At 47.2% G+C, this 24,893-nt stretch overlaps 3 protein-coding genes across 4 annotated transcripts in view; 1 reads left to right on the forward strand and 2 right to left on the reverse strand.

Annotated features, from left to right (window-relative positions):
* The window catches only part of MED20 (mediator complex subunit 20), an 8,996-nt gene extending 7,997 nt beyond the window's left edge, over positions 1–999 (reverse strand). For both annotated transcript variants that reach the window (XM_011354608.2, XM_011354609.2), the window contains exon 1: positions 995–999. The gene's annotated coding sequence lies outside the window, so the exon portion shown is untranslated. The remainder of the gene's footprint in view (positions 1–994) is intronic.
* A 984-nt stretch (positions 1,000–1,983) lies between these two features.
* Positions 1,984–11,431, forward strand: BYSL (bystin like). Its single transcript, XM_011354611.2, has 7 exons — positions 1,984–2,624; positions 5,612–5,774; positions 7,973–8,111; positions 8,463–8,596; positions 9,180–9,340; positions 9,511–9,613; positions 10,137–11,431. The coding sequence occupies exons 1-7, from the start codon at positions 2,357–2,359 to the stop codon at positions 10,480–10,482; spliced, it is 1,314 nt and encodes a 437-aa protein (XP_011352913.1). The 5' UTR covers positions 1,984–2,356; the 3' UTR covers positions 10,483–11,431.
* Positions 11,432–11,776: 345 nt separating this feature from the next.
* Positions 11,777–18,738, reverse strand: CCND3 (cyclin D3). Its single transcript, XM_011354612.2, has 5 exons — positions 18,347–18,738; positions 17,281–17,496; positions 14,186–14,345; positions 13,479–13,615; positions 11,777–12,972 (listed from the first exon to the last, which is right to left on the reverse strand). Exons 1-5 carry the CDS (start codon positions 18,542–18,544, stop codon positions 12,805–12,807), a joined length of 879 nt encoding a protein of 292 aa, XP_011352914.1. The 5' UTR covers positions 18,545–18,738; the 3' UTR covers positions 11,777–12,804.
* Positions 18,739–24,893: the final 6,155 nt, after the last annotated feature.

Consider the following 24,893-nt stretch of genomic DNA (forward strand, 5'->3'; position numbering starts at 1 on the left):
GCTCAACAGCCATTACGGTTGGGAGCTAGTGTATTAGATAGTGCTGATATAGAACATTTCCATCAATGCAAAAAGTTCTACTTTGACAGCCCTAGGATCTAAGAGAAAGCCTCAAGTTTGTAACTGTTGGGAGGGGGAAGCAAAAACACGTACAAGAATTTAATCAAGACAATGAAACAAAAAATGTTATTTCCAAGATTTCCTTCTATAGTGAGTGACACTGGCTTCCCCTTTAAAGTGTTCGGTAACAATCACTAAACCTCAACTGTGTGCTGGACAGTGCCCATAGGCCTTGAGATGAATTAAACATTGAATCCTCACAATGGCCTTAGAATATGTGCTATTATTTATCTCCTTGTTAAAATGAAGAAACTAGAGTATAGAGGAGTTGACTAACTTGCACAAAGTCACACAGCTTGGAGTGGTGTGACCAAGATTCAAAGCCAGGGAAGCTGACTCCATGTCTGCGTTCTTAACCACTATACTAGACTGCTTTCCTAGGGATGTAGCTTTTAAGGAAAAGGAATAGATTGAAAACATTAATAAATAATAGTACAGGTGATACTTAGCTATACAAAAATCATAAAGACAGTCATACGACTTAATTTTGGGAAATACTGCATTACTTTAAGATCAACTAAAGGAAGCTACAGAGTCCTACTATTGCTAAAAACTGTCGCTACTCTCCATCAGAAAAAGCACTGATAAAGAACGATGATGTGCCTTATTTTGAAATATAAGAGAATCCCTAAACTAATGTTACTGGGGTGAGAAGTCCTAGGAGTCTGAAAAAGTTGACAGGGGTCCCCAACAGAGAGCCCTTTCCTTCTGTCTGCTTTCTCTACTGAACAAATGGGGCTTCCAAGGTTCTAAGCCTGAGCTGAAAACTCATTTCCATCCTTCGCTCATCTCCCTTACACTAGATGACTCAGAGGAGGCTCATGATGTCAACTGTAGGAAACAAAGGTGTAATCACTGACAAACATGCAAGAACCTGGGCTGCCAGGAGTTCCTACCGTTTCTCATATGAGTAGTCTACAGCCACCGACTTCAGATATCCTGGCCTCCAGCCCTCTCTGATTGGAAATGCTCACACTTACCAACATATATAAAAGGCCCTGAAATATAGCATTTTGGAACTAATACCTCCAAGAGCATTAGGCCCATACCTTTCCCTGCCACCCTGACTTATAAGAGATAAAAAGTCCATGGAAACTAAACCAACCATGTAATTACACGTAGTAAGAACAGGTCCTGAAGAGGTGATGTGCCTGGAACCCAGTCTCCTAATTCCCAAAAGCTTCTTTCCTCCCCTCCCCTCTAGACTCAAGCTCTTAAAATGGCCAAACTAGAACCAGACACAGGCTGGTCTAACTGCACTTAATGGCTGTAGGGAGGAGCAGGTAAAAAACAAACAAACAAACAAACAAAAAAACACCTAAAAAAAGATACTATCTTTTGGTTGCCTAACCCCTATCACCCCCCGCTCCCGCCCCACAGCCCTGCCTGCAGATGGGTCCTAATCTGCACATCTTATTTCCGGCCCTAACGTTCTACCCTGGACAGTACTATGGCCTCACAGGTAGGAAGCTGTACCAAAAAAATGGGAAGGAGGTACCCAAACATTGCGAGGTTCCTGGGAAAAAAAACAAGAGAGCAGCCATCTCCGAGGAACGAGGCTCGGAGATTCCGCAGCCCTCACGGTGTCTCCCTTACCCACTCAGTCCGAGGACATCTTGCTCAGCTCCTGGGGTATGGCTGACCCTGGTCCCGATCCTCCTCCCAGGTACTACACTCCAAGCTCCGAGGGCCCTTCACGACCCCGAGTCCCGTCCCATAGAATGAACCCCTTGCAGTCCTACCAAGTCACTCCCATAGTGTAGAGCCAGGGGGGCGGCAGGACCAAACAGTTAAAGCGCAGACTTCTTTGACCGCCCACTCTAAGTGAAGCCCCCTAATGTAAGCGTCGGTGGAGGAAGGCACTCCGGAAATTACGTCAAAACAGAGCGCCGAGCCAACGTTCCACGAGAACAGGAGTGTATTTCCGGGCCTCGGTGACGCCACCAGTGGCATCACTGCCCGACTGCAGACCCCTAGGCTTGCAGCACCTGGGTCTAGATCCGCAAAGTTTACAGAAGCCAATGTTAAATGCAATAATTATTTGCGAGTCTAGCTCCAGGCCCCGTAAATTGTTAGCAGGTAGAGCGGTGTTGCTGGCACTCTTGGCCTCCGAACGGTAGGGGCGCTCTGATCTCCGCGTGGCCTCTTGGGAGCTGGGCGTTCACTGCGCAAGCGCACTCCAGACTTTTTCGTCCGTCTCCACGTGTGAAACTTTTCAGCCACTTTTTCGAGAAAAATGCCCAAATTCAAGGCGGCCCGTGGGGCCGGGGGTCAGGAAAAACACGCACCCTTGGCCGAACAGATTCTGGCTGGGGACGCGGTGCGGGCAGGTGCCCGGGAAAAGCGGCGGGGTCGCGGAACCGGAGAAGAGGAGGAAGAGTACGTGGGGCCCCGGCTGACCCGACGGATTTTGCAGCAAGCGCGGCAGCAGCAGGAGGAGCTCGAGGCCGAGCATGGGACTGGGGGCAGGCCCGCGGCGCAGCGGGAGCGCATCACACGGCTGGGTGAGTGGTGAGGGGTAGGTGCGAGGAAGAGGGGTTAGGTGGGGGTGGGCAGATGTCGAGCAGGGTTATAGCTTAGAATAAAACAGGGGGGAGGTCCATAGTACACCCTTCCAAAAAAAATAATGGAATGGGAGACCCAGCCCTGGAGCGGATTTAGGGTGGTCAGCGCCCTCTATGCCCACTCCTAGTTTTAGACCCTCTTTTCTAGGTATCCCCGAAATTAGTCCAACAGAAGTGATTGCTCGCACCAAGTTCTAGTATTTATCCATTTGTTCTATAAATACTTAGGGAATACCTACTACGTGCTTCGCACTATGCTAGGAGTTTAGATAGTTTGGGTAAAGAATTAGTACGATAGACGCGTGTCCCTCTTCAGGATCGTACAGTCTAGCCCAGGAGAGAGACAATCAAATAGACAATTAAAGTAATACATTCCATGATAACAGCATTGGTCTTGAGGGGTCAGGCTGCCCAGATTGCATGACCTTTGTGCTGAGACCTAAAAAAAGAGTGGAGAGTGCTCTGAGCATAAAGAACTATATTGTTTAAGGGCTAAAGAGGGAGAATAAGTAAAAGATGATCTACATTTTCTTATCAAAGAGGAAGTGTTGACCTCCGAGTTGCTTAATCCATTTTTCAGGTCTCATCTTTAGTTTGTCCTGACACAATTATACATTGGCTTCCTGGCTCCACTATCTTTACTTGGCTTCTAAGACCTCACATTATTTTCTTACCTCTCAGTATCCTTTGCTGGTTCCTCTTGTCCCCATCTTATTGAAGTGCCACAAGCCTTTGGACCTCTACTCTTCACTCACTTCTCTGGTGCTGTCATCAGTTTCATGGTTTAAATACCATCTATTTGGTGACGGCTCCCAACTTTATATGCTAGCTGTGATTTGTTCCATGAAACACAGAATCTTATATTTCAGCTGCCTATTTGGAATCTCCAGTTTGAAGTCTAATAGAAATCTCAAATTTAATATTCCAAAATAGACCTTCTTGCCAAACCTGCACCTCCCACATCTTCTCATTTCAGTTAATAGTATGATAACCTTCCATTTGCTTAAGACTGAAACCTTGGACTCCTCTCTTTTTCACTCCACATCTGATCTGTTAGGAAATCTTGTTGACATTACCTACAAAATATATCCAGAAACAGACCACTTCTCACCACCTTGGCATACCATCCTGTTACAGTAGGCTCCTTATTAATATCCCATGCCCCCTACAGTCCACTCTCAACAGCTAGATTATTACAGTGGTCTGCAAAGCCATATATGATTTGCTCCCATGGTCATTCTGACCTCTTCTACTTTCCCCCTTTGCCCTCTTCACTCCAGCCATATTGGCTTCATTGTTCTTCAACATGGCAAGTTAAGGTCTTTACCCTGGTTGCTTCTTCTGTCCTCATATACCTGTAGGCTTACTCCCACAGTTTGTCACCTTCTCAGGCCTGCCTTGACCACTCCATTAAAAATTGCAACATCCCCACCCATCTCCACGCACCCAACTTCTCTGCCCTGTTTTTTTCATACATTTGTCTTTTAACTAAATGTATATTTATTGTTTGTCTTTCTCACTAATATGTAAGTTCTATAAGGGCAAAGATTTGTTTTTCCTGTTCCAGAACCCAGGACAATGTCTCACATATAGTAGGCACTCAAACTTTGCTGAATGAATGGATTAATTAATGATACTGAGGTGGGTAGGAGCCACATCTGTGAAAGACTTGGAGGCTGTGCCTAGGATTTAAAGCCATCATAAAGACAGTGGAAAACTGTTGGAGACTATGGAGACCAATTAGGGAGGGGATTATTGAGTTAATCCAGGCAAGAGATGATGCTGATCATATCCTTCAGGGCTGTGAAGGATTTGAGAGAGTTTCTGTGGGGTAGAACTGAATAGAACTTGATAATTGATTGGATGTTTGGGGTGAGAGTAAGGGATGAAGCAGGCCTGCCTCCCAGGTTCTGGCTTGGCACTGGGTGATGGTGGTGCCATATACTCAGATGTGGAACACAGTGAGTAGTGTAGACCTAGGAGGAAAAGAGTGAGTTTTGTTGGTTATTGGTGAATTTCAAAGTGCATGTAGGTCATCCAAGAACGGCTTTATGGGCGGCAGCTGAAATTAGGATCTGGAGCAAGGGAGTTCTACCTATAAGTACAGATATTTGGGAATTGTTTGCATGTGGAGACAACTCCCCTCCCCCAATTTAACTTTTACCAGACACTCCTTCTTTATGACATTCATATGCAGCATTTTATCTCCTTGATTGGAGCATTACATCCTTTACCAGATGCCCAGTCAGCTGTTGCCTCCCAGTAATCAGTTATTCAAATGAATCGGTCCATCGAAAGCTGAATTCTACAGCCTGGCCTCAAGGCCCTCCACAGTCTGGCTTCATTTTACCTTGTTTCTTGCTACTGCCTAGCACTGGCAAGCCCTCTTGCCAATGTTATTACCCAGATTTAAAACATGCTCCAGCTGCTCCCATGCTCCCTATCCAGAGCCTAACTGCCCTCTATCATTCATATGGCATATAATCAAGCCCTACCATGTGGGTAGAATAGAGGTGAAAAATGCACAATCTAGACCCAGACTGCCTGCCTTAGGAAAATTACTTAACTTTACTGTGCTTCAATGTCCCTATCTGAAACTGGGTTTGATAATACTTCTTGGGGTTTTGAGAGTTACGTACAGTGTTTAGAATAGTTCCAACTACATGACTGAATATAGTGTCTTATCTGTTATTTATTGGCATCACTATCTCATTGGTTCATATGTGTACATTTTGTTTCTCAAACAAGATTGTAAGCCCCTGGGGATAGGAAGATAGTGTGTGCATCATCTGTTCTACTGTACATATCTGTATCTATTACAAGCACACATGAGGCCTATACTCTATGTGATGATTAAAGTTAAATTGATGTCTAAATCCCTCACCCACTGCTTACCTTGTTCATCTACTTCATCTCCCCTCTTCCAGGTCCAGGGGTGCCACAGGATGGATCAGATGGTGAGGATGAGGAGTGGCCCACCCTGGAGAAGGCTGCCACAATGACAGGGGCAGGCCACCATGCAGAGGTAGTTGTGGACCCTGAGGATGAGCGTGCCATTGAGCTGTTTATGAATAAGAACGCTCCTGCCAGGTAGGACTGGCGTGGCCTGGGATTTGGAATAGCGAGTCCTGGTAGCAGCTTCCTGCAGAGAAGCACATGCCCTTGCAGAGTTTTGATTCCCTACCTTTGGGAAGTGTCTAAGCATTGCTAGTTGTAGAGAACTACCTTAACAAAATTAGCCCATCCTCAAAGGACCATTCTGAGTGAGAATGACCCAGACTCAAAGTATCTCCTCTCCCTCTGTCCTCCTGTTCTAGAACTGTCCAGATTACCAGGGGAAACAGCTACCAGGCCTTTTCTTGTCTCTGGGAAGATCCATCCCATTGCATTTGGTTTCAGCATGCTCAGTTTTCTTAGTGGTAAGCTCAGTTTCCTTGGCCAAATCCTTTTCATAGCCTAAGCTCCATTTTATCCAGGGTTTTTCACCCTCAGCACTATTGGCATGTGGGCTGTATAAGTTTTTCTGTGGAGGCTGTCCTGTGCAATGTAGGATGTTTAGCCACTTCCCTGACCTCTACCCACCAAATACCAATGGTGACCTCCCCTACCCCCAATTGTGATAACCAAAAATGTCTTCAGGCATTGCCAAATGTTCCCGAGGGGACAAATTCACCCCTAGTTAGAACCACTAATTTATTTCCATCTATAATAAATACTAGCTCCAAAACATGTAGGTATTTCAGCTCCTGTGGTCAGACTCCTAAGCATGAGGATTTTGGCCCACGGGAGGGGAGTCTAGAATAAGAACCCTTAACCAGTTCCTTCCGACCCTGTGATATTAACATGACATCGTTCTTTGTTCTTCAGGCTGTTTTGAGTTATGCACCTCTCATTGCTAATAATACTGTGAAAAGATAGGGAGGCTCAATGATAAAGTTTATGGTAGTTTATTTGAGAGAGCAGAATGAAGAAATGACTCCCTTTCCCAAACTGATGCTCTGCAACTGAAATAGGTGTCACAAAATGTGTACTTAGACGTGTGAGCTTGTCTCACCCGAGAGCCTCTTAGTGCCCTACAACTCTTCTTTAACAGATCATTCTGATTAACTTGGCAGAATGGTTTTCCAGCTTGTGGTAAATAGAATAGTAAAGCTACTAGAAACAGGGACTCCTGACAGTCTTGAGAAAGGACAGCCGGCATCTTCAGAAAGTAGGGCTAGACCTGCATGAACTCAGCAGTTAGAGGCTATTTAGTTTAGGGGCACATTATAGTGTACTCTAAAGTATCTGAACTTTAGAACCTGAAAAACTAGAGTTTGACTCTTTCTCCTGACTTAAGGGCTATAAGACTTTGAGTGAGTTATTAACCTGAGTACCAGCTCACATGTTGAATAAGAGAAATAACACCTCGCATCGGTGTTGCATGGACTATACGAGATAACATCTGGTAAGTACCGCACTCAGGCCTGGCATTGAGAAGGCCCTCAGAAAACAGAAGCTGTTTTAAATATACTTAAGCAACCTTTGAAGATACCATTATTATACCAAAGCCCAATGTAATGAGAATTCTGAATCATGATAAAATTGTTTGGTATACTGTTTAACAAGGGTGAGAAAAATATCATTAATCTTAGAAATACTTCCATAAATTTTAATAAATTAAAATGGAAAATCTTTGCCATGGTCTTTCCCTAATGATCCTAGCTCCTTGAAATCTTGGTATGTAACCGAGATGTGTCTGGCACTCTAGAATGATCAGACTAGGATTTTATAATTGGAGAGTCCGCAGCATATTGCCAACATATGAGGAATGTGTCTGAAATAGGCAACACTTATCACATATTTGCGATGTACTAATAGTTCCAAGTAACATACATGCTTAATTTACTTAATCCTCACGTTAACTTTGTGAGGTAGGTAGTTATTACCCCTGTTTTATAAATGAGAAAACTGAGGCATAGAGAGGCAAAATAGCATGCCTGGAGTCATATAGGATATGGAAGACCCAGGATTTAAACCCAAGCCGACTGACTGCAGAGTCCAGATTCTTAACCTCCACACGACTGTCCACTTTGTCTTAAGCTGAGTGACTCTCAGGTTCTTTGTGCTCTGCAGCAATTTGTGGTGGGTAGTCAGGCCAAGAGGTGGACTGAGGCTGCACTTCCCATCAAGATGACAGGTTTATTGGAGCTCACAAGAGACTGTGTGGGAAATCTAGAGCTTCCTGGACTGTGACCACACTTCCATCCTCTTCTCTCCCCTTCCCTCTGCACCTCCCCTACTCTTAGGCGCACCCTAGCTGACATTATCATGGAGAAGTTAACTGAGAAGCAGACAGAAGTTGAGACGGTCATGTCCGAGGTGTCAGGCATCCCTATGCCCCAGCTGGACCCCCGGGTCCTGGAGGTCTACAGAGGAGTCCGGGAGGTAAGAGTTAGAATACCCTCACATGGGCTGTGGGTTCCCACCTAAGGTTTTTTGTGCCCACATTCCTCATACACATAAGGCCTGGTTGCCGAGAACAGACTTAAGTCAGAGTGTATGGGTTCAGAGTCCTACTGTGCCACTTAGTAACTTGGTGGCCATGGGTAAATTTCTTAACTCTTTGGTCTCAGTTTCCCTATCTGGAAAATGAGAATAATAGCACCTCCTTATACGGTTGTTGTGAAGATTCATTGAGTGAATATATGCAAAGCTCCAGGACCAGTACCTGGCACCTGGCACTGGCAAGTAGTATATATATTAACAGCGATGATGATTTTACTCCTGCATCCACAGGTGTTATCGAAGTACCGCAGTGGGAAGCTGCCCAAGGCATTTAAGATCATCCCTGCACTCTCCAACTGGGAGCAGATCCTCTATGTCACAGAGCCTGAGGCTTGGACTGCTGCTGCCATGTACCAAGCCACGAGGTAGAGTAGATGGGGGTTAGGGTCACCTTGGGTCTGTAGTAAGGGCTGGGAGTGGAGAGTACAAGTTTTCCCAGCCTTTGCCATTATACTTTAACTTTGTCCCGGGGCTTTCTGTTGTGCTTCTTTGTATCATCACTTCCCCAGCTTTTCTTGTTTCATGTTTTGGGGCCAAGACCCTATTGAGAGTCTCCTGTGATGAGTTTCTAGGGGAGAGGCATATAACTATTGGGCTACAAGCCTGGTCTGTCAGGAGTGGCTCAGAATTCTGTGGCTCCCCAGGCATACTCAGGTCCCTCAAAGAGCAGGAAAGAGAGGATCCATAATAGAGAGTAGAAGGTGAATACTGAAGAGCCATCAGTTTGGGAGTGCTCTGGCTCTCCCAAAGACAGTGTTCACCTGTTTGGATATAACTTGCAGCACCTGCTGTTCCCTTTGATATGACTCAGCTGTTGCATGGGCACAGCTCACACACTCCCACATACACCTCAAATATTTTGCATGCACCATCCACGGTGACATTTAAAGGGCCAACTCCAGACTTTCAGGTGACCTGGGACCTCCCCACTACTCCCCTCAAAACTAGGATTTTCGCCTCTAACCTGAAGGAACGCATGGCCCAGCGCTTCTATAACCTTGTCCTGCTCCCCCGTGTACGAGATGACATTGCTGAATACAAACGACTCAACTTCCACTTGTACATGGCACTCAAGAAGGCGCTGTTCAAGCCTGGAGCCTGGTTTAAAGGTGAGAACCCAGGAGGCGGTTAAGAAAGGTGGGAGCTGGAGCTCCTGCAAGTGAAAGCAGTAAGCCTGACTTGGGAAATGGCTGTCTCTGGGGTAGGTGGGGGTGCTTCCTGCTGGGCCTCCTTTTTCTCACCCTGGGCTCAAAATAACTGCCCGTCTGATCCTCCCCAGGGATCCTGATCCCACTGTGCGAGTCAGGCACCTGTACCCTCCGGGAAGCCATCATCGTGGGTAGCATCATCACCAAATGCTCCATCCCTGTGCTGCACTCCAGGTATAGTGTTGATGGGAGTAGAGGACGACTAGTCAGTGGATATCCAGATAATACAATCACCAGAACTTGAGGAGTTGATAGGGGGACAGAGTGGAGAAGGAACTAAGAATAGCCCTGGGTTTGTGGCTTGTTTAAGCCAGTAGGTGTATATCATTACCCCACTAACATAAATTGTAAATTCCATGAGAACAGGGTCCCAGTGCATGGAACACAGTAGGTGCTCAGAAATAGTTAATGAATGAAGAGGGAACATGGGAAAAAATGGTCAGGGGTGGAGATGTTGAGATGTTTGGACACATTCTAGTTGGATACTGAGACAGGCAGTCTGACCCAGAGCTAGAAATTTGGAAGTAATCAAGGGAATATGTTCAAGACTGCGTAGCTGAGAAGGCCTGAGATGGCGCTCTTAGAAATACCACAGTATAAGGGCTAGCAGAGGAGAAGAGGAGAAAAGCAGAGGGAGAAGTAGAATCTCCTCCCCAATATTTCCAACACCGCTAACTCCACCCCCCTTTCCCGCTAGCGCGGCCATGCTGAAAATTGCTGAGATGGAATACAGCGGTGCCAACAGCATCTTCCTGCGACTGCTGCTGGATAAGAAGTACGCGCTGCCCTACCGGGTGCTGGATGCCCTGGTCTTCCACTTCCTGGGGTTCCGGACAGAGAAGCGTAAACTGCCCGTGCTCTGGCACCAGTGCCTCCTGACTTTGGTCCAGCGCTACAAGGCAGACCTGGCTACAGAGCAGAAAGAGGCCCTCCTGGAACTGCTCCGGCTGCAGCCCCATCCACAACTGTCCCTTGAGATCAGGCGTGAGCTTCAGAGCGCAGTACCCAGAGATGTGGAAGATGTTCCCATTACTATGGAGTGAGGAAACAGTCACTCATCCTCATCTGAAGGGTGTGGGAGGACACCAGGTTCCCTCTTGATAACTAAAGGTGACTCTGAGTCTTTACAGCTGAAGATTCAAATTTGAGCAGTAGAGCTCAAGGGCATCTGACTTTGGTACCTGACACAGAGGACTGAGGGCCTGGCTGGCTCCTTCCATTCTAGGCCATCATTTCTGCTCAGTCCTGGAACCTGTTTGACATTCCACACCCCTGCTGGGGCTTGGAATAAGTACTTTCTCTCAGGCTGTTGTGTCAAGTCACTGAGATGTGGATAAAAAGGCAGGTATTTATTGAACTTCTGTGTTACGATGTGATCAATGGAGATCTTTGTTTTCCCTCATTAGCTGTAGGTAGGGATTATTCTTTCCAGTTCCCGTCTAGCGTGGATTCTTACCAGTTTACGTAGGACACCCCTCCACCCCTTATTCTACAAGTTTGTTTCTCTAGGCTATACCCACCCTGTTAGCCCCTAGGGGGCACATTCGCTGCCTTCTTCCAGGCCTACTTGTGTCCATAAAGTTTTATTGGGACACAGCCATGTCTCTCCATTTACATTTTCTGTGGCTGCTTTGATGCTGCAACAGCAGAGTATGATTCTGTAACCCTTGTTTGCTTTTGAAAATGTGAATTTGTTCTAACCCAATTAGAACAAATTGGGAACAATTTGATCATAAAGCAAATTTCACATTTATGTGCAATTTTCTCCTGGAGAAACATTAGGTAAAAGCAAAAAACTGCACCTAGCTGAACCAAGCCACATACACAAAGTGCACGCTCCTCTGATATGTACCAGCTACCTCAGTTCACCTTGTGGGTTGGGAGCCACACCCACATCTGGTGTTATAACCCCTACCTTCCACATCCTTCCGACCTCTGCTTCCACAAGCAATCTTAAGGTCTTTTTCAAGATAAAGGGCTATGTTTATTGTATTTGTGTTTCTTTACCATGTAATGTATGAAAACTATTTCCATTTTTTCTAACGGGTCACTCGTTAAGTTTTTGAGTGTTGTGCCTTAAGTCCCATTTTTCCCATAAGTCCTGTATGTTTTATTAAGTAGTTGTGCATAGTGCTGTGATTTTTAGGAATGCCTATGTTCCATTATAAAGCTGACTATATGTGAGGCAGAGAACATATGGCCCACAAAGCCTAAAATATTTAGTCTCTCGCTCTTTACAGAAAAGGCTTGATGACCCCTGCTTGAGAGCATTGATTTCCTACCTTTTTACCTCATGCAGTCTAGCAATGAGCTTTTACCCACACAACCATCCAATCCGAGAAGCCAAAGCCAATTTTATTCCAGAATCTTTATTAAGATAACATGATGGTCCATGATGGTCCTGGGCCACCAGCCTGGATCTTGTGGCCTTAGGAAAGACCTGTGTCAACAGGGCTTGCCTCCCTCTCCAGACAGGGCTCTGTCACCTCTATGTCATCCTTGCTCCATCCCCTGCTAGAGGATGGATGGGGCCGAGAGCCAAAGGGAGAGGAGGGCCTGGCCCCTCCCCAGGCTGTAGCAGCTCCTCTGCCACAAAGATCCTCTAGCCAGCAGCAGAGGGGAGGGATACAGCAACCACCAGGGTTACCACCAGTTGTGGGGTAGGTGAGCCCCACCACGCCCTCTTACAGTTGTACTCAAAGCAATTAATAAATTAAAACCACCTCTTCCTTCGGCACTGACCCCCCGCCCCCTCAATCACACAGGAGAAGCTGAGCAGAAAGCAAAGCAAAGAGGAATTGGTTGGTGCTTGAACCTCTGACAGAGGCCTGGGCCTGTCCCTCTAGGAGCAGCTGTGAACGTGGATTACACAGGACCCTCCAAAGTGTGCTGAAAGGAGCTGTCCAGACTATGTTGCCTCAGGATGTCTGAAATTTCTTCAGAAAGGCCCCAATCCAAACGAAGTAACTAGGAGGTACAGCACCCTTATAAGGCACCAGGGCATTTTGGCAGTTGAGAACATGAGTACCCCAGAGATAAGGTGGCCTCAAAAAGGAATGCCGGTACATGTATTTCACCTACTTCAATGTCATCTCTGACCAGCCTGGCCCACCCCCAGCTAGAATTGGAATGAGCTGAGATGGTCAGAGACAGGAGGAAGAGGAGCCTGACTAGCCACCCAAACATGGCTAGCCAGGCCCCTTAGTGCATGCTAAGGTAGGGGTAGGTAGGACCTAGCCCCTTCGGCTTGGCAAGGGACAAATAGGAAGGAGCCCCCTCAGGCTTCAGCTGTAGCATGGTTCATTCCTGTGGTAGGGGTTCCCCTTCTCCACTGTCTGTGGCCACTCCAGGGGGCCTCTCCAGGGCTACAGATGGATTGCTGTGACGTCTGTGGGAGTGCTGGTCTGGCTGGGCCCCTGGCTGCTGGAGCCCCTGGGGGCTTTGGGTGCTGGGCTGGGGGAGGTCTGGGCGGCTTCCCTGAGGCTCTCCCTAAGTGCAGCTTCAATCTGCTCCTGACAGGCCCGCAGGCAGTCCTGGGAACATGGGGGAAACAGTGAGGAAGGAAGTGCTAGGTGGAATGGAGTAAGGTCCCCTTGGAGCTAAAGGCCGCTTCCCTCCCCCCAGACCATTTGGCAGCAGGTGCAGGGAACGGACACCTTCCAGCACACAGGGAAGTCTGGGGAGGTTAGGCCACAGCCCAGCCCCAGGAATCAGCCTTTAATTCTCAGAAACTGCCAAGAGGATGTGGCAAGAGGGTGTGAGAGCAGCCCTGCATCTGACACCAAACCCCCACCCCCACTCCTGCACACCTTTTGGCAGAAAAGGGCACCCAGGGATGATGCCCTGCGACTCATCAAGACCACTTGCTCTGGTCCAGACCAAGGCAGGATATAAAAGGCCACAGAAGCCCCAAGGGCAGAACATGTGAAACCAGGCTTGGGGACCAGGTTGGAGATGGATGCCTCCCTCTGCTGGAAGCTCAGGGAATAGCGCTGCTTCATGAATTGACAGCCTGCTGCCCAGCTGCCTAAGCACTCACCACTTCAGTGCCTGTGATGCCTGCCAGCAGCTCTGTGAGCTCATCTCCGGATATGGAGCATGCACCCAGGCCTTGTACTGCAGCCCCAATACTGCCTGTGGCAATCATGGATGGTGGGTACATGGCAAAGGTGTAATCTTAAAAAGAGGGAAAGAGAACCATGAGGCAAGGAGGACATCAAGAGTAACAGTGTGGACTTCCTATTCCTCAGAAAGTGTCAGCATGAATAGAGCAGGGGCCATACTGGAAAATGCCAGCAGTGACTGGCGTAAGACAGCGGCAAGGGAGAAAGATGGGAAAGGGCCTCTGTCCTACAAAGGACCAGGGTGAACAGCAGACTTGTGTAGGTCAGGTCCAGGGTGTCCTTAAGTTCCTGGCTGAGAACCAGGGAGTGAATGAGTCTCTAATTTGAAAACAAAACTAGGGTCAAGAGGCCTGGGTTCTGCTCCCAACCTAATCACTGTGAGACCTTATGCAAGTCACTTCTAAGTCCTCAGATCCCCCACCTACATATGTACTGGGTGTTTCTGAGATCCCAAACAGCTCTGATTCTGTTCTACTGCATTTCTGTATTGAAACGGGGGTCTAAGAGGGAACAAAATTTTCGCAAGTAAATTTTGAAAGAAAACTAGAATCTCCTAGTTACCCCGACCCTTCAAAGTTGTCTGACTTTCCTAATTTGACAAAAATGTGCCTAGAGTGCTTACCTGTAGCACAGAGGGCCAGAAAGGTCTGGGCATGCTTTTTGACCAAGGCCTGTCGGTCACTGGGCAGTGAGAGCCGGTGCAGAATCAAGGCCAGGAAATCATGGGCAATCACAGCAGCCAGGTCCCACTTGAGTTTCCCCAGAACCAGTACCTCCCAGTCCTGGAGGTTGGAGAAGAGGATGGAGTTAGTGACTAAAGAAGGGGAAGGGAGTAAAGCAGAAGTCTCATGGGGAAGGATGCCCATCAAACTTGAAGGTCAAGCCCCAATTCTGCTTCTTTGTTTAGGGGCTGGCACTGTGGAGTGAGGAGTCTAGGGCAGGGAGCTGGGGACATTTGCTTACAGCATCTATTCATCATTAGGTGCCAGACTACATGCTTTACATAGATTGTCTCTTCTAATCCTATCTGGTTATCTTTTGGGGACCAATAATCCAGGCCTTCTTCTGACTTCATCCAGGGCTCTGAGCACCTCTCCAGCCAAGAAGAGAATGCAGCTGCTAGCAGATAACACCAGCATCACCATGAACTTGAGGCTCCTCTGGAGTAAAGCAGAAAGACTCCATAATCCCAAAGGGATTATGTGAAAGAGGTGATTACTACTAGCTTCTCCCCCAACTTTGCATCCCAGCCAAGTCTACACTTCTTGAAGAAACCGGAGTGAACATGAGGCCATTTCTCCAGTGACACAGCCACTGAGCCAACTCTGAGGTTCCTCAAAGGGGAGGTTGCCCAACCCAACCCACATCCCCTTGGTGGGACATCAGGGGTGGGTCTTGAGATATAGCACCGTACTCCACCCACTTTAGCTGGAACCTGTAGTGCCTAGTGCCATTTGAGTCTCAAGAAGAGCTCTGGATGATTCCTGAGGGGCCAAACCCTATCTCCACCTGCCCAAGCCTGTATACCACTCCTAGGTCCCAGAAGGACACTGAGAGCCCCACCCCCCAGTCCACCCCTCTGGGGTTCCCAGTCCTGGCCCCAATTCTGAGTTGCGCACATGAGGATTTCTTCATTGTTTTATCTCAGGAAGGAACTCATGGGTTTGATCCCTTACTGAGACAGAAATGACAACCCCACCCAACCCCTTATAGGCCCCCGCCTAGATGTCATTCTCCCAAATCAGCCCCAAGCCTCTCACAGAGACCCACAGAAACAGCCTGGCCTGGAGCCAGAAGTTAAGCAGAGAAGCTAGCATTCTACTCCTGGTGCTTGTCCAGTGACCAAACTCCTAACTCAGAAATGAAAAGAAAGCATCTAGCCTTCAAGGAAACATCTGGAAGGCAACTTGCAGTGGGGCTCACCCTGTGGGGAGGCATGAGGTCATGTGTGAGGGAAGGTAGCCACCCTACCCTGTATCTGGGAAACCCCTGAGAATTTCAGCCCTAGTCTGGCAGAGAACATGGCCCTGGGAGTGATTATGTGCAGTGGCTGTTAGCTTCCATCATATTTCCAGCCTTTAAGACCACCTGGGCTAGCCAGACGACTCAGATTCTCCTCATCTGCTTCAGTGCAGTGCTGAGACAGGATCCTTCCCTTCTTCACTGGGCCTCAGCCTTCTCTGCTGCACAAGCACTTGGACTGACTTTGGTTCTCTGAGGTCCCTTCCAGCTCTGACCTTCTAGGAAGCCATCTGCATGCTCCACCCCCAGCTCAGGCAGAGGGGGTTGGAGGTAGGGGGGGAAGTACTTTTTGCTTGTTCTGAAAAACTCCCCTCACACAAAGGCACATATACCATCCCACTCTTTACACAAAAAGGAAGTCCCCTTCTACCTTCCAGCCCAAACCCCTCCAAAAACATCTTGCTCGCTGGCCCTGGAAACCAGCTCTACCTTCAGACTTGCCAAAAACTACTGGATTCATCACAAAGAGCCGTGGGGCCTCCCGGATTCCCAACTCTGGCCTCCTACTCCCATCTCTGAGAGCTACTTGGCAGGAAGAGGAATCCTGTTCCTCAACAAGCAGCAGTCGGGGGCCCCAGTACCCTGGCTTCCTGGCCAGCCAATCACAGCAGCCTGCATGCTGCCCTCCTCCCAGGGAGATGGGGCCCAGAGACTCCTCTCAGGGTCAGGAGAAGACTTGGCTGCATGGAACAAGGTTGAGGAAGGTGCCAGCTCACCCTCCCTCTCCCCAAGATCCCCCAGGAGATGATGTACACACCCTAAATAACCTCTTCTAGATCCAAGCAGGTCCCTCACCTCTCCAAGCTTTGGGGAAAGAGAACCAATGACTCTCCTCTCCTGCCTGGGGAAGAGCCCAGCCCAAGTTCCCAGCAAGAGGCCCAGGGAGCCACTTCCCAAACCACAGGAGTGACAGCAGCTCCCCACAGGGTTATGAAAGACCTTGGTCAGAGTAGGCGGGCCAGGGGAGGGGGCATCATTATCACATCGGAAGCAGCTGCAGCTCAGCTCCCTGTCTGTCCCTCAGTTCTGGCCTTTGGCTGGCTAAGGGGGAAAGGGAGAGATGATTCCACCAGGCCTGAAGCAGCTGCTCAAGTTTCTCAGAATAAGGATTAGGAAGGAACTGTCTCTTCTGGAATATAAGAGGAAAGGTGGGATGAAACTCCTCTGCCCTTCCTTAGAGCAATCAGGGTCTGGCTTTAATCTGCTCTGGGAGACTTTTTCAATCACAAAGTCCACACTGGGATAAAGACTCACCCAAGGCGGCCCCCCTCCCCCACATGAAACACATTCCACTCCCCCACTCCAGTGGGGGTGTGCAGGCATGTCCTTCTGCTGCCAATAAATAACTCATGGTGGTTGTGTAAACCCAGAGGCAAAGTACTAGTGAGTGTAGACATGCAGTTTGACTTGTTGCTATCTGGGGGAAAGACCAGGAAGAAGTGGCACCCCCTGGAGGTCAGGAGAAGGGGAGTAAATTCATGCTGGCAGCTTAAGCCTGGGCTGGGACTATCCTAACCACCAACTACTACACCGCACTGCCCCCATCTTTTACCCAAATGTGTGGCCTCTGTGGGCCATGTGCCCTCTCGGGGGGCGGGGGTGGGCAGAAGCCTGAAGTCTTAGCTTTCCTTTTCCCGGTAAGTGAAGAGAAGTATGTTGTTGTAGATGGGGCGGGGCAGGTAGTTATGCACGCACCCGCAGCTGGCGGGGAGAGACAGCGTGGTCGGTGTAGATGCACAGTTTTTCGATGGTCAGGGGCGTAGTCTCACGCAGCTTGGAGGCCAGCAGCATGCAGACCGCACCCAGGAGCTGCAACTGCGCCTTTTGGGTGGGGACACAGGACAGGTAGCGATCCAGGTAGTTCATGGCCAGGGGGAAGACTTCCTCCTCACAACGCTGCTCCTCACACACCTAGGGGGAGGACGCACAGTCACTTCTGGGGCAGGGGCGTGGGAAACTCAGCAGCACTGAAGTTGAAGGGGGAGCGATGAAGGGAAGGGGGACGAGGAACAAAAATGGAAGGTAGGGTAAGTGTGCTTACAGTGACAAGGACTAATACAGAGGATGCGCCTTCCCCAAGGTGACACCCCCCACTTCCTCTGAGATGCCTCCTTCCACCTCCCCTGGGGTGGAGGGGTACGCCAGAGGCTCTCTTAAGAATTCCACACTGAGACTTCCCTCCCCCATGGGGGGAAGGCGGACGAGTCACCCACGGTAACCAGAGAGCTGGGACCCTACCCCCATTACCACTCCCCGCTGCACACACCCAAAGGGAAGGGAGGAGACTCCTGCGGCTGCCTCCCGCACTTTTCATTTCCCTGACCGCCGGAACAGCGCGCGCGCCACCCCCACTGTCTTCCCCGCCAGAACCCCGAGACAGACACAGGAACCGGCTCTGGGGCGGGGGCGGCCGAGCCCAGGGTTTCCCAGGCGCGCTCTTCTAAGACCGGGCGGGGAAAGGAAGCAGGAGACGCTAGAGAAGCCAGAGGGGAGAAGGTGGCCCCTGTCCCGCTTTCTCGGCCGGCAGAGAGAGAGAGTGCCAAACCACTGGCAGTCAAAGTCGGAGTTGGGGAAAGGAAAAGGACACCATGGAGGCAGCCGGCTAGGGTGCCCGAGTGAAAGGCCAGGCCCGGGGGTCTGAGCCACCGGGGCATCTTGCTGATTGTTGTTGAGACCAGGATGTCCCAACAGGGCGGCCCCGGGATGTCCGGAGCCGAGGACGCAGGGACGGCGGGGGAGGGGAGACCCGTCCGGGCGGTACCTCCAGCATCCAGTATGCCAGCATCTTCCGCATGTGCGGCTTGATCTCCCTCTGCACGCACTGGAAGTAGGAGGCGCGGGGCACGTAGCGCTCCTCCAAGCGGAGCAAACTCTGCAGGACACGCTGGTCGCCCAACAGCCGCGGGTCCGGCCCGGCCCGGGGCGCGTGCCGGGTGCCCTCGCAGCACAGCAGCTCCATACTTGGGAAGCGCACGGGCAGGACTGGAGTGAGAACTCGAGAGTCAGAACGCAAGCGGCGGGCCAGAGAGCGCGGGGCGCGGGGCTGGTGCTGGTGCTGGTGCTGGTGCTGGTGCTGGCGCTGGCACTGAGCGGTGGAGCCCCGACCCGCCCGCGCCGGCGCGCACGCCGCTTCCCTGACAGGCGCCCCTCCCCTCGCGACGATGTAGCAACCGTGGAATGCTCTAACGTCACAACGTTCCAAGGGGCGGGGCTGCCGGCGTCCCAGACGGAAAGGGTTGGCGGACGTCCCCCTCCCCCCCCCATGCCGCGTTGGTCGGCGGGGCGCGGGCCTGCGGGCTTCCGGGAGCCCTGTGCCCTTCGGTCCACCGGTGGAGATAGCTTTCCTGGAGATGGTCCTCTTCTCCACCATCGAGCCCTCCCATTTTACTTCTGACAGTAGTCACCCAAGAACTTTTCTCTAAAGGTTATTCGTGCATTCCGTCAAATCCTACTTCACCCGCGGCTTGCTCTAAGGAATACAGATACTAATAACTAATTCTTAATGAACACTGTTCTAAGCACTTAATGTGCAATAACTTATTAAATCCTCACAAAAGCTCAATGAGTTAGTTAGGTATACTTATTTTGTAGATAAAGAAACTGAAGCACACTAACAATCAATCATAGTTAGTCTATGGCAGAGCTAGGATTGGGCAGCAGACAGTCTGGCTCTTGCTGCACCACTGCTAAACATTGCTGCTGTGATCCCAAAGCCAGCACCATCTGCATCGCCTAAGAGCTGCTTAGAAACGCAAACTCAGGTCCACGCCTGACCAAAATCTGCATTTCAACAAGACCCCGGTGATTCCTGAGCACATTAAAGTATGAGAAGGCCTGGTGGAAATCAACACATTACAGAAATACAACTGGGAGAAAAGGCCAAGGATTCAAGGCCTCACCTTGTCATAAAGTCTGCCGTGTGGCCTTGGACAAGCCCCGAAGTCATCCTTAGCTTGTTTGAGGAAAACGTGGGCAGGAAAACTAGATCCTCTATGAAGGAATTTCTTGCTCAGACTTTATTAAATCTTTCAATGGCCATTTCTTCTACCTCCCAAACTTGGGTTACTTTGTATTTTCCCCAAAGCTGGATTCCCCGTGACCAGGAGGCAGACCACAGGCCTCCAGTAATGCTCCCAAAGGGAGGAGGCCTTGAGGAATTCCTGCCTCTCCTTAGGTCCTCCTGAGGGAAAGGACACTAAGGAAGTGAGTTACTAGAGAAATAGTTTATAAAAGAGGCAAGTTGTATGCCAAACATTTTCTCAATGAATTGTTTTTTATACAATAAATTTTATTGTAGTTTTAATATCACGGAAATATTCATTTGCATTGTAGAAAACTTAGAAAATATAAATAAGCCACGAAAAAGGGAAAATAATTTATTATTTCATCATCCAGATAACACTTTAAAATGTCAATTTTTATAAAATCATTCTATGAATAAACACATATTTTAAAATGAGATCACTCCAAACTGTTTTGCAAGCATTTTTTCACTAAAAAATACCTTGTTAACACTTTTCCATGTCATTAAATATTCTACATTATTTTTAATGGCTGCATAGTATGACATTGGGTGAATATATCATAATGTATGTTATCAAACATGTATTGTTGGAAAGTTGTTTCCAGTTCTTCCCTGTTAGAAACAATACTGTGAAATATTTTTGCGGTAGTATTTTTGTATGCAGTCATGATTATTTCTAAAAGTGAATTAATTTCTACAGGTGGAATTTTTCAATCTAAGGTTATGAAATATTCTAAGGCTTTTTAAAAGATTTTTTAAAATTTATTTTTCAGTTATAGGTGACATACAATATTATATTATTTTTAGGTATACAACATAGTTGATTAGACATTTATATTTATGAAGTGAGTAAGTCTAGTCCTGGTAAGTCTAGTCCCTATCTGGCACCATACATAGTTATTACAATATCATTGACTATATTCCCGGTGCTATATTTTACATCCTGGTGACTACTTAAAAAAAAAAAAAATCTCTGCGAACCGGAAAGATTAAAAGTGGTTTATTAGTAATAACATACATATATATTTAATTCAAGAGCTCTTATTGTGCCAATATGAATGTGTACCATATACCTTATCTAATCTTGTAAGTCCTATACTCCTTCCTATCTTTCAAAATACAAATATGAAGGTGCTTTAGTTAATTAATCATAGCATTGCACTCTTTCATTAAAGAGAACAACATATTTAAAATGATAAAGAATAGATACGAAGTTATGGGGAGACAAAGATGTTGAAATGTAAGAGGTTTTTAGGGTGCAGGAGAACTAAAAAATGTAGCTTTTGAAGTGAGTACATAACCAGAAACCAAACATGTCCTGATGGAAAGTGTTCCTTTACTTTCAGAATTACTGAGTAGGACTGTTCAGGTTAGAAGGTTGTTTCTCTTTGATGAGAGAGTAAATTACCATTATTTTCCCCCAATTTTATTGAGATGTAATGACATATATCAATTGTATCAGTTTAAGGTATACAATATGATTTAATATATATATATATTGCAAAATGATCACCCAATAAGTTTAATGAACATCCGTTACATAATTAACAATTTTTTTCTTGCAATAAGAATTTTTAAGATCTACTCTTTAAGCAACTTTCAAATACACAATACAGAACTGTTAATTATCATCACCATGTTATACACTACATTTCCAGAACTTATTTATCTTATAACTGGAAGACTGTATCTTTTAACCACCTTCGCCTATTTTGCTCTCCCAATATCCACCTCTGACAACCACCAATATGTTGTTTCTCTCAGTAAGCATTTTTAGATTCTACATATAAGTGAGATCGTACAGTATCTCTTTCTCTGTCTGACTTATTCCATAATGTCCTCAAGTTCGATCCATGTTGCAAATGGCAAGATTTCTTTCTTTTTTTAATGGCTGAATAATACTCCATTGTATAGATATACCAGATTTTCTTTATGAAAACTGGAGATGAAAAATGGTTTACTAGTAAAAATATTTTGCCATGTTATCAGACATTTATATTTCTTTTATAAATTAATTACCTATTCATGCCTTTTGCCCATTCTTTTATAAAGATGTTTTTATTGATTTATAAGTGCTCATTATATTTTAAGAATACACTTGTTCGTAATTTTTCTGTCATGTATCTTACAAATTTTTTTAGTTCACTGTTTGCCTTTCATTTTTGGGTCATGGTACAGTTATTTTTTAAACAAATAGAAAGTTTTTATTTTTATGTAGCCTTATTTACTATTTTCCTTAATGATTTCTGCCTTTGAATCATGCCTTCCCCACCATAAAATTATACAATTACTAGACACAAATATAGGAAATACTTGACTTTTTTTTATCACCAGGGAGCTCACTGAAAATGCAGATTTCTGGGCCCTGCTTCAGGGCTTTTCATTCTTCAAGTCTATGGTGAGGGGGTCCCCAAAACTCTGCACAGTCAAGAGTACATATAATCATGGTTTTTCTTTTTAATGTGTAAATTACCCACATTTATCCAGTGCATCATATTAAGTGGGGCTCTAGCCGTATTTTTCCCCAATTATCATCCAATACATCCTATGGTACTGATTTAAACAATCTTCTTTATTACATTCATTTCCCTGCTATAAGCACCCCAGGGTCTGGTTCTTACATCTTAAATGATACCTTATTTTGATCATTCATGCCCAAAGACTCGCTGAAAACTGTCCCTCAGAATTCCTGCCACTTTTGTCTAAGGAACCTTAGGTAGTCTTTATCCCAATATCAGGGAAAAAGGTGCTTAATAAAGACACCAAAAGCTCATTTAGTTTGAAATAACCACTGTCCTCCACTTCCAAAGAGAACCAGGCTTCAACTACAGCAAGAGGGATGTAAATTAGATAGCAAGGAAAACTCCAAATATCCAATCGAAAGGGAAGAAGGAAGAATTAGCAGAATCTTCTCTGCATATCCCCCAAAACATGGCAGGGCCTCCACTGCCCTCCCCATCTCCTCAATTCCTTCCATCACTGGCAGCCCATTTATCCTCTCTGCTGAGTTTATTCATCCTTCAAGGCCCAGCTCAGGTCTGATATACTCCAGGAAGACTTCCTAGAACAATCCAGCGACAGGAACTAACCCTCTGGAACTAACCCTCTGGCTGCCAAACTCCTGCAGATTCCCCTGCACATGCCCTTCAACGGCTGACTGTTTCTGGACTTGCTCTCTCTCCCTACCTACAGTATAAATTCCTGAGAAAGGGAAGGCAATCCACATGTACTGATATCCAACTATGTGCCAGGCACTGGGCAGGGTGTTTATAATCCACCATCTCACCCTCAAAGAATTGTTTTGGGATGGGAAAACCGAGGTATGCTGGAATTAAATAACTTACTAAAGGTCCGTTTAGCTCCTCTCAAACTATACCCTTTTGAATCCCATACTGCCTCTCCGTAAGGATAGAATGGTGTCCAATATGCCTGTGTCTCCTCCGTAGGACCTAGCATGGTGCTGTGACCACCAGCTATGATAACAATCCTTAGTGGAATGCTCACTGTGTTTCAGGCATTGTACGTACCTGCTATGTATTAAACCTCATTTTCACATCAATCTTATGAGAAATATAACTATTCTTTTCCCCCATTTTATAGAAAGAGAAACCAATACTCAAGAGTAGCCAAATAATTTGCCTAAGGTCACAGAGCTAGTAAGGGGTGAAGAGGCAGGATTCAACCCAGCCAGTCTAACTTCAGAGTCCATGCTTTTCACTACTTTGTCCTACAGCTTGTGCTGTTCCATGAGTGTGTATTGATTTATTAGTTGATATCCTAAAGAAGGGGCACACAGAGCCTGCCCAACTCTGGAAGACAGGATTTGAATTTACACCCTGGGAGAGGGAGCTCCTGGTGAGCAGGGCATTTTGAGGGACACCTCTGCCTTGCCCCTGGCACTGCCATGCCCAGAGCCAAGTCATCCTAGATCCCTAGGGCCAAGGAGCAGGTCAGCTATAAACCAGCTGTCCTCTGAGGAGGCAGGTGAGCTCAACGCAGGGCCAAGAAAAAGGAGTTCTGGAAGGTTGGCTGATCTGGATGGGAACTTTACCAATAACCTCCAACTCACGGGAATAGGGACTCCCCTTGTTTTTTCCCAGAGGGGGGAAAAAAAAAAAGACGATGACGACAAAGCAATGACCAGGGCCAATATGGCAGGGAGAGCCTTTCTGTCCAGGTGAATTCAATTAGAAAGAGTTACTCGGTGAAATGGCCCATTAGAGGTGTGGGAATGGAATGTCACAGGCCAGATGAAAAGCCCGGAGGAGGAAGGATACAACGCTTTCTTCCTCCTCTTCTTCCTTCTCCCATTCCTCCTCCTCTTCCTCATTAAAATGTCTCTATCTGAGAACTGAGGGGGTGAACAAGGTGATGGGCTCACTTATCACCCCACAGTCTACATTCTATGGTCAGTTACTTTCAGACCCATGGAGATGATTAGGTAGAGGCCAGGAGAATTGGGGCTGGGGAGCAGTCACCTAAAGAAGGAGGTGGACAAGACTCTGGAATCAGGCTGCCTGAGTTCAAACCCTGGTTCCACACCTTGTGACTAAGAGGGAGTTACTAAAACTCTCGGTTTGCTTCCTCTTTCGTCCAATGGGGATAATAACAGTCTTTACCCCACAGAGGGGTTCCGAAGACTAAATGGCCAGAAAACAACTCACCCATGCCTGGCACATAGCAAGTATTCAAAGATGGTAGTTTCTGTTGTTGCTGTTGTTGTCGTTCCCTCTCTCCAGGAGTACCCCTTCTGTTACGGACATGCACCCAGAAATCCTCAGGGAAAGGCAAAAGTGTGAACATCAGAAGCCCTCCTCATGGGACAGCAGCTCTAGCAAACGTAGATGATCCAGCTCCCGACGTTCTGTGCATGATCAGGGGATGGTGACCACTGCAGGGTCCAGGGCTGTACCACTCTACCACTCCACGCTCACTGGCTGAGCGACTCTGGGCAAGTTATACTACCTTTCTGTGCCTCAGTTTCCTTTTCTGAAAATTGAAATAATAGTACATCCCCTATAGAGTGACTAGGAGGATGAAATGGGCTCATTTGTGTAAAATACATTGAACAGTGCCCGGCATATGGTGAGCCCTTTAAAAAAAGTTAGTTGTGATTGTGGTACTTAAAAGCACAAAATTCTTTGCATATATGGACTATTTATGACAATAAATGTAATACAATGGATATGAAGGCACCTGGAAAATAAAAAATGCCAGGGATTACTACTGTGGTGGAAGAGATCTGCAAATTCTGTGCTTCAGGAAGCATGAAGATGAGTGTTCC

Source organism: Pteropus vampyrus, unplaced genomic scaffold, assembly GCF_000151845.1.
Source record: "Pteropus vampyrus isolate Shadow unplaced genomic scaffold, Pvam_2.0 Scaffold18, whole genome shotgun sequence".
NCBI classification, from domain to species: Eukaryota; Metazoa; Chordata; class Mammalia; order Chiroptera; family Pteropodidae; genus Pteropus; species Pteropus vampyrus.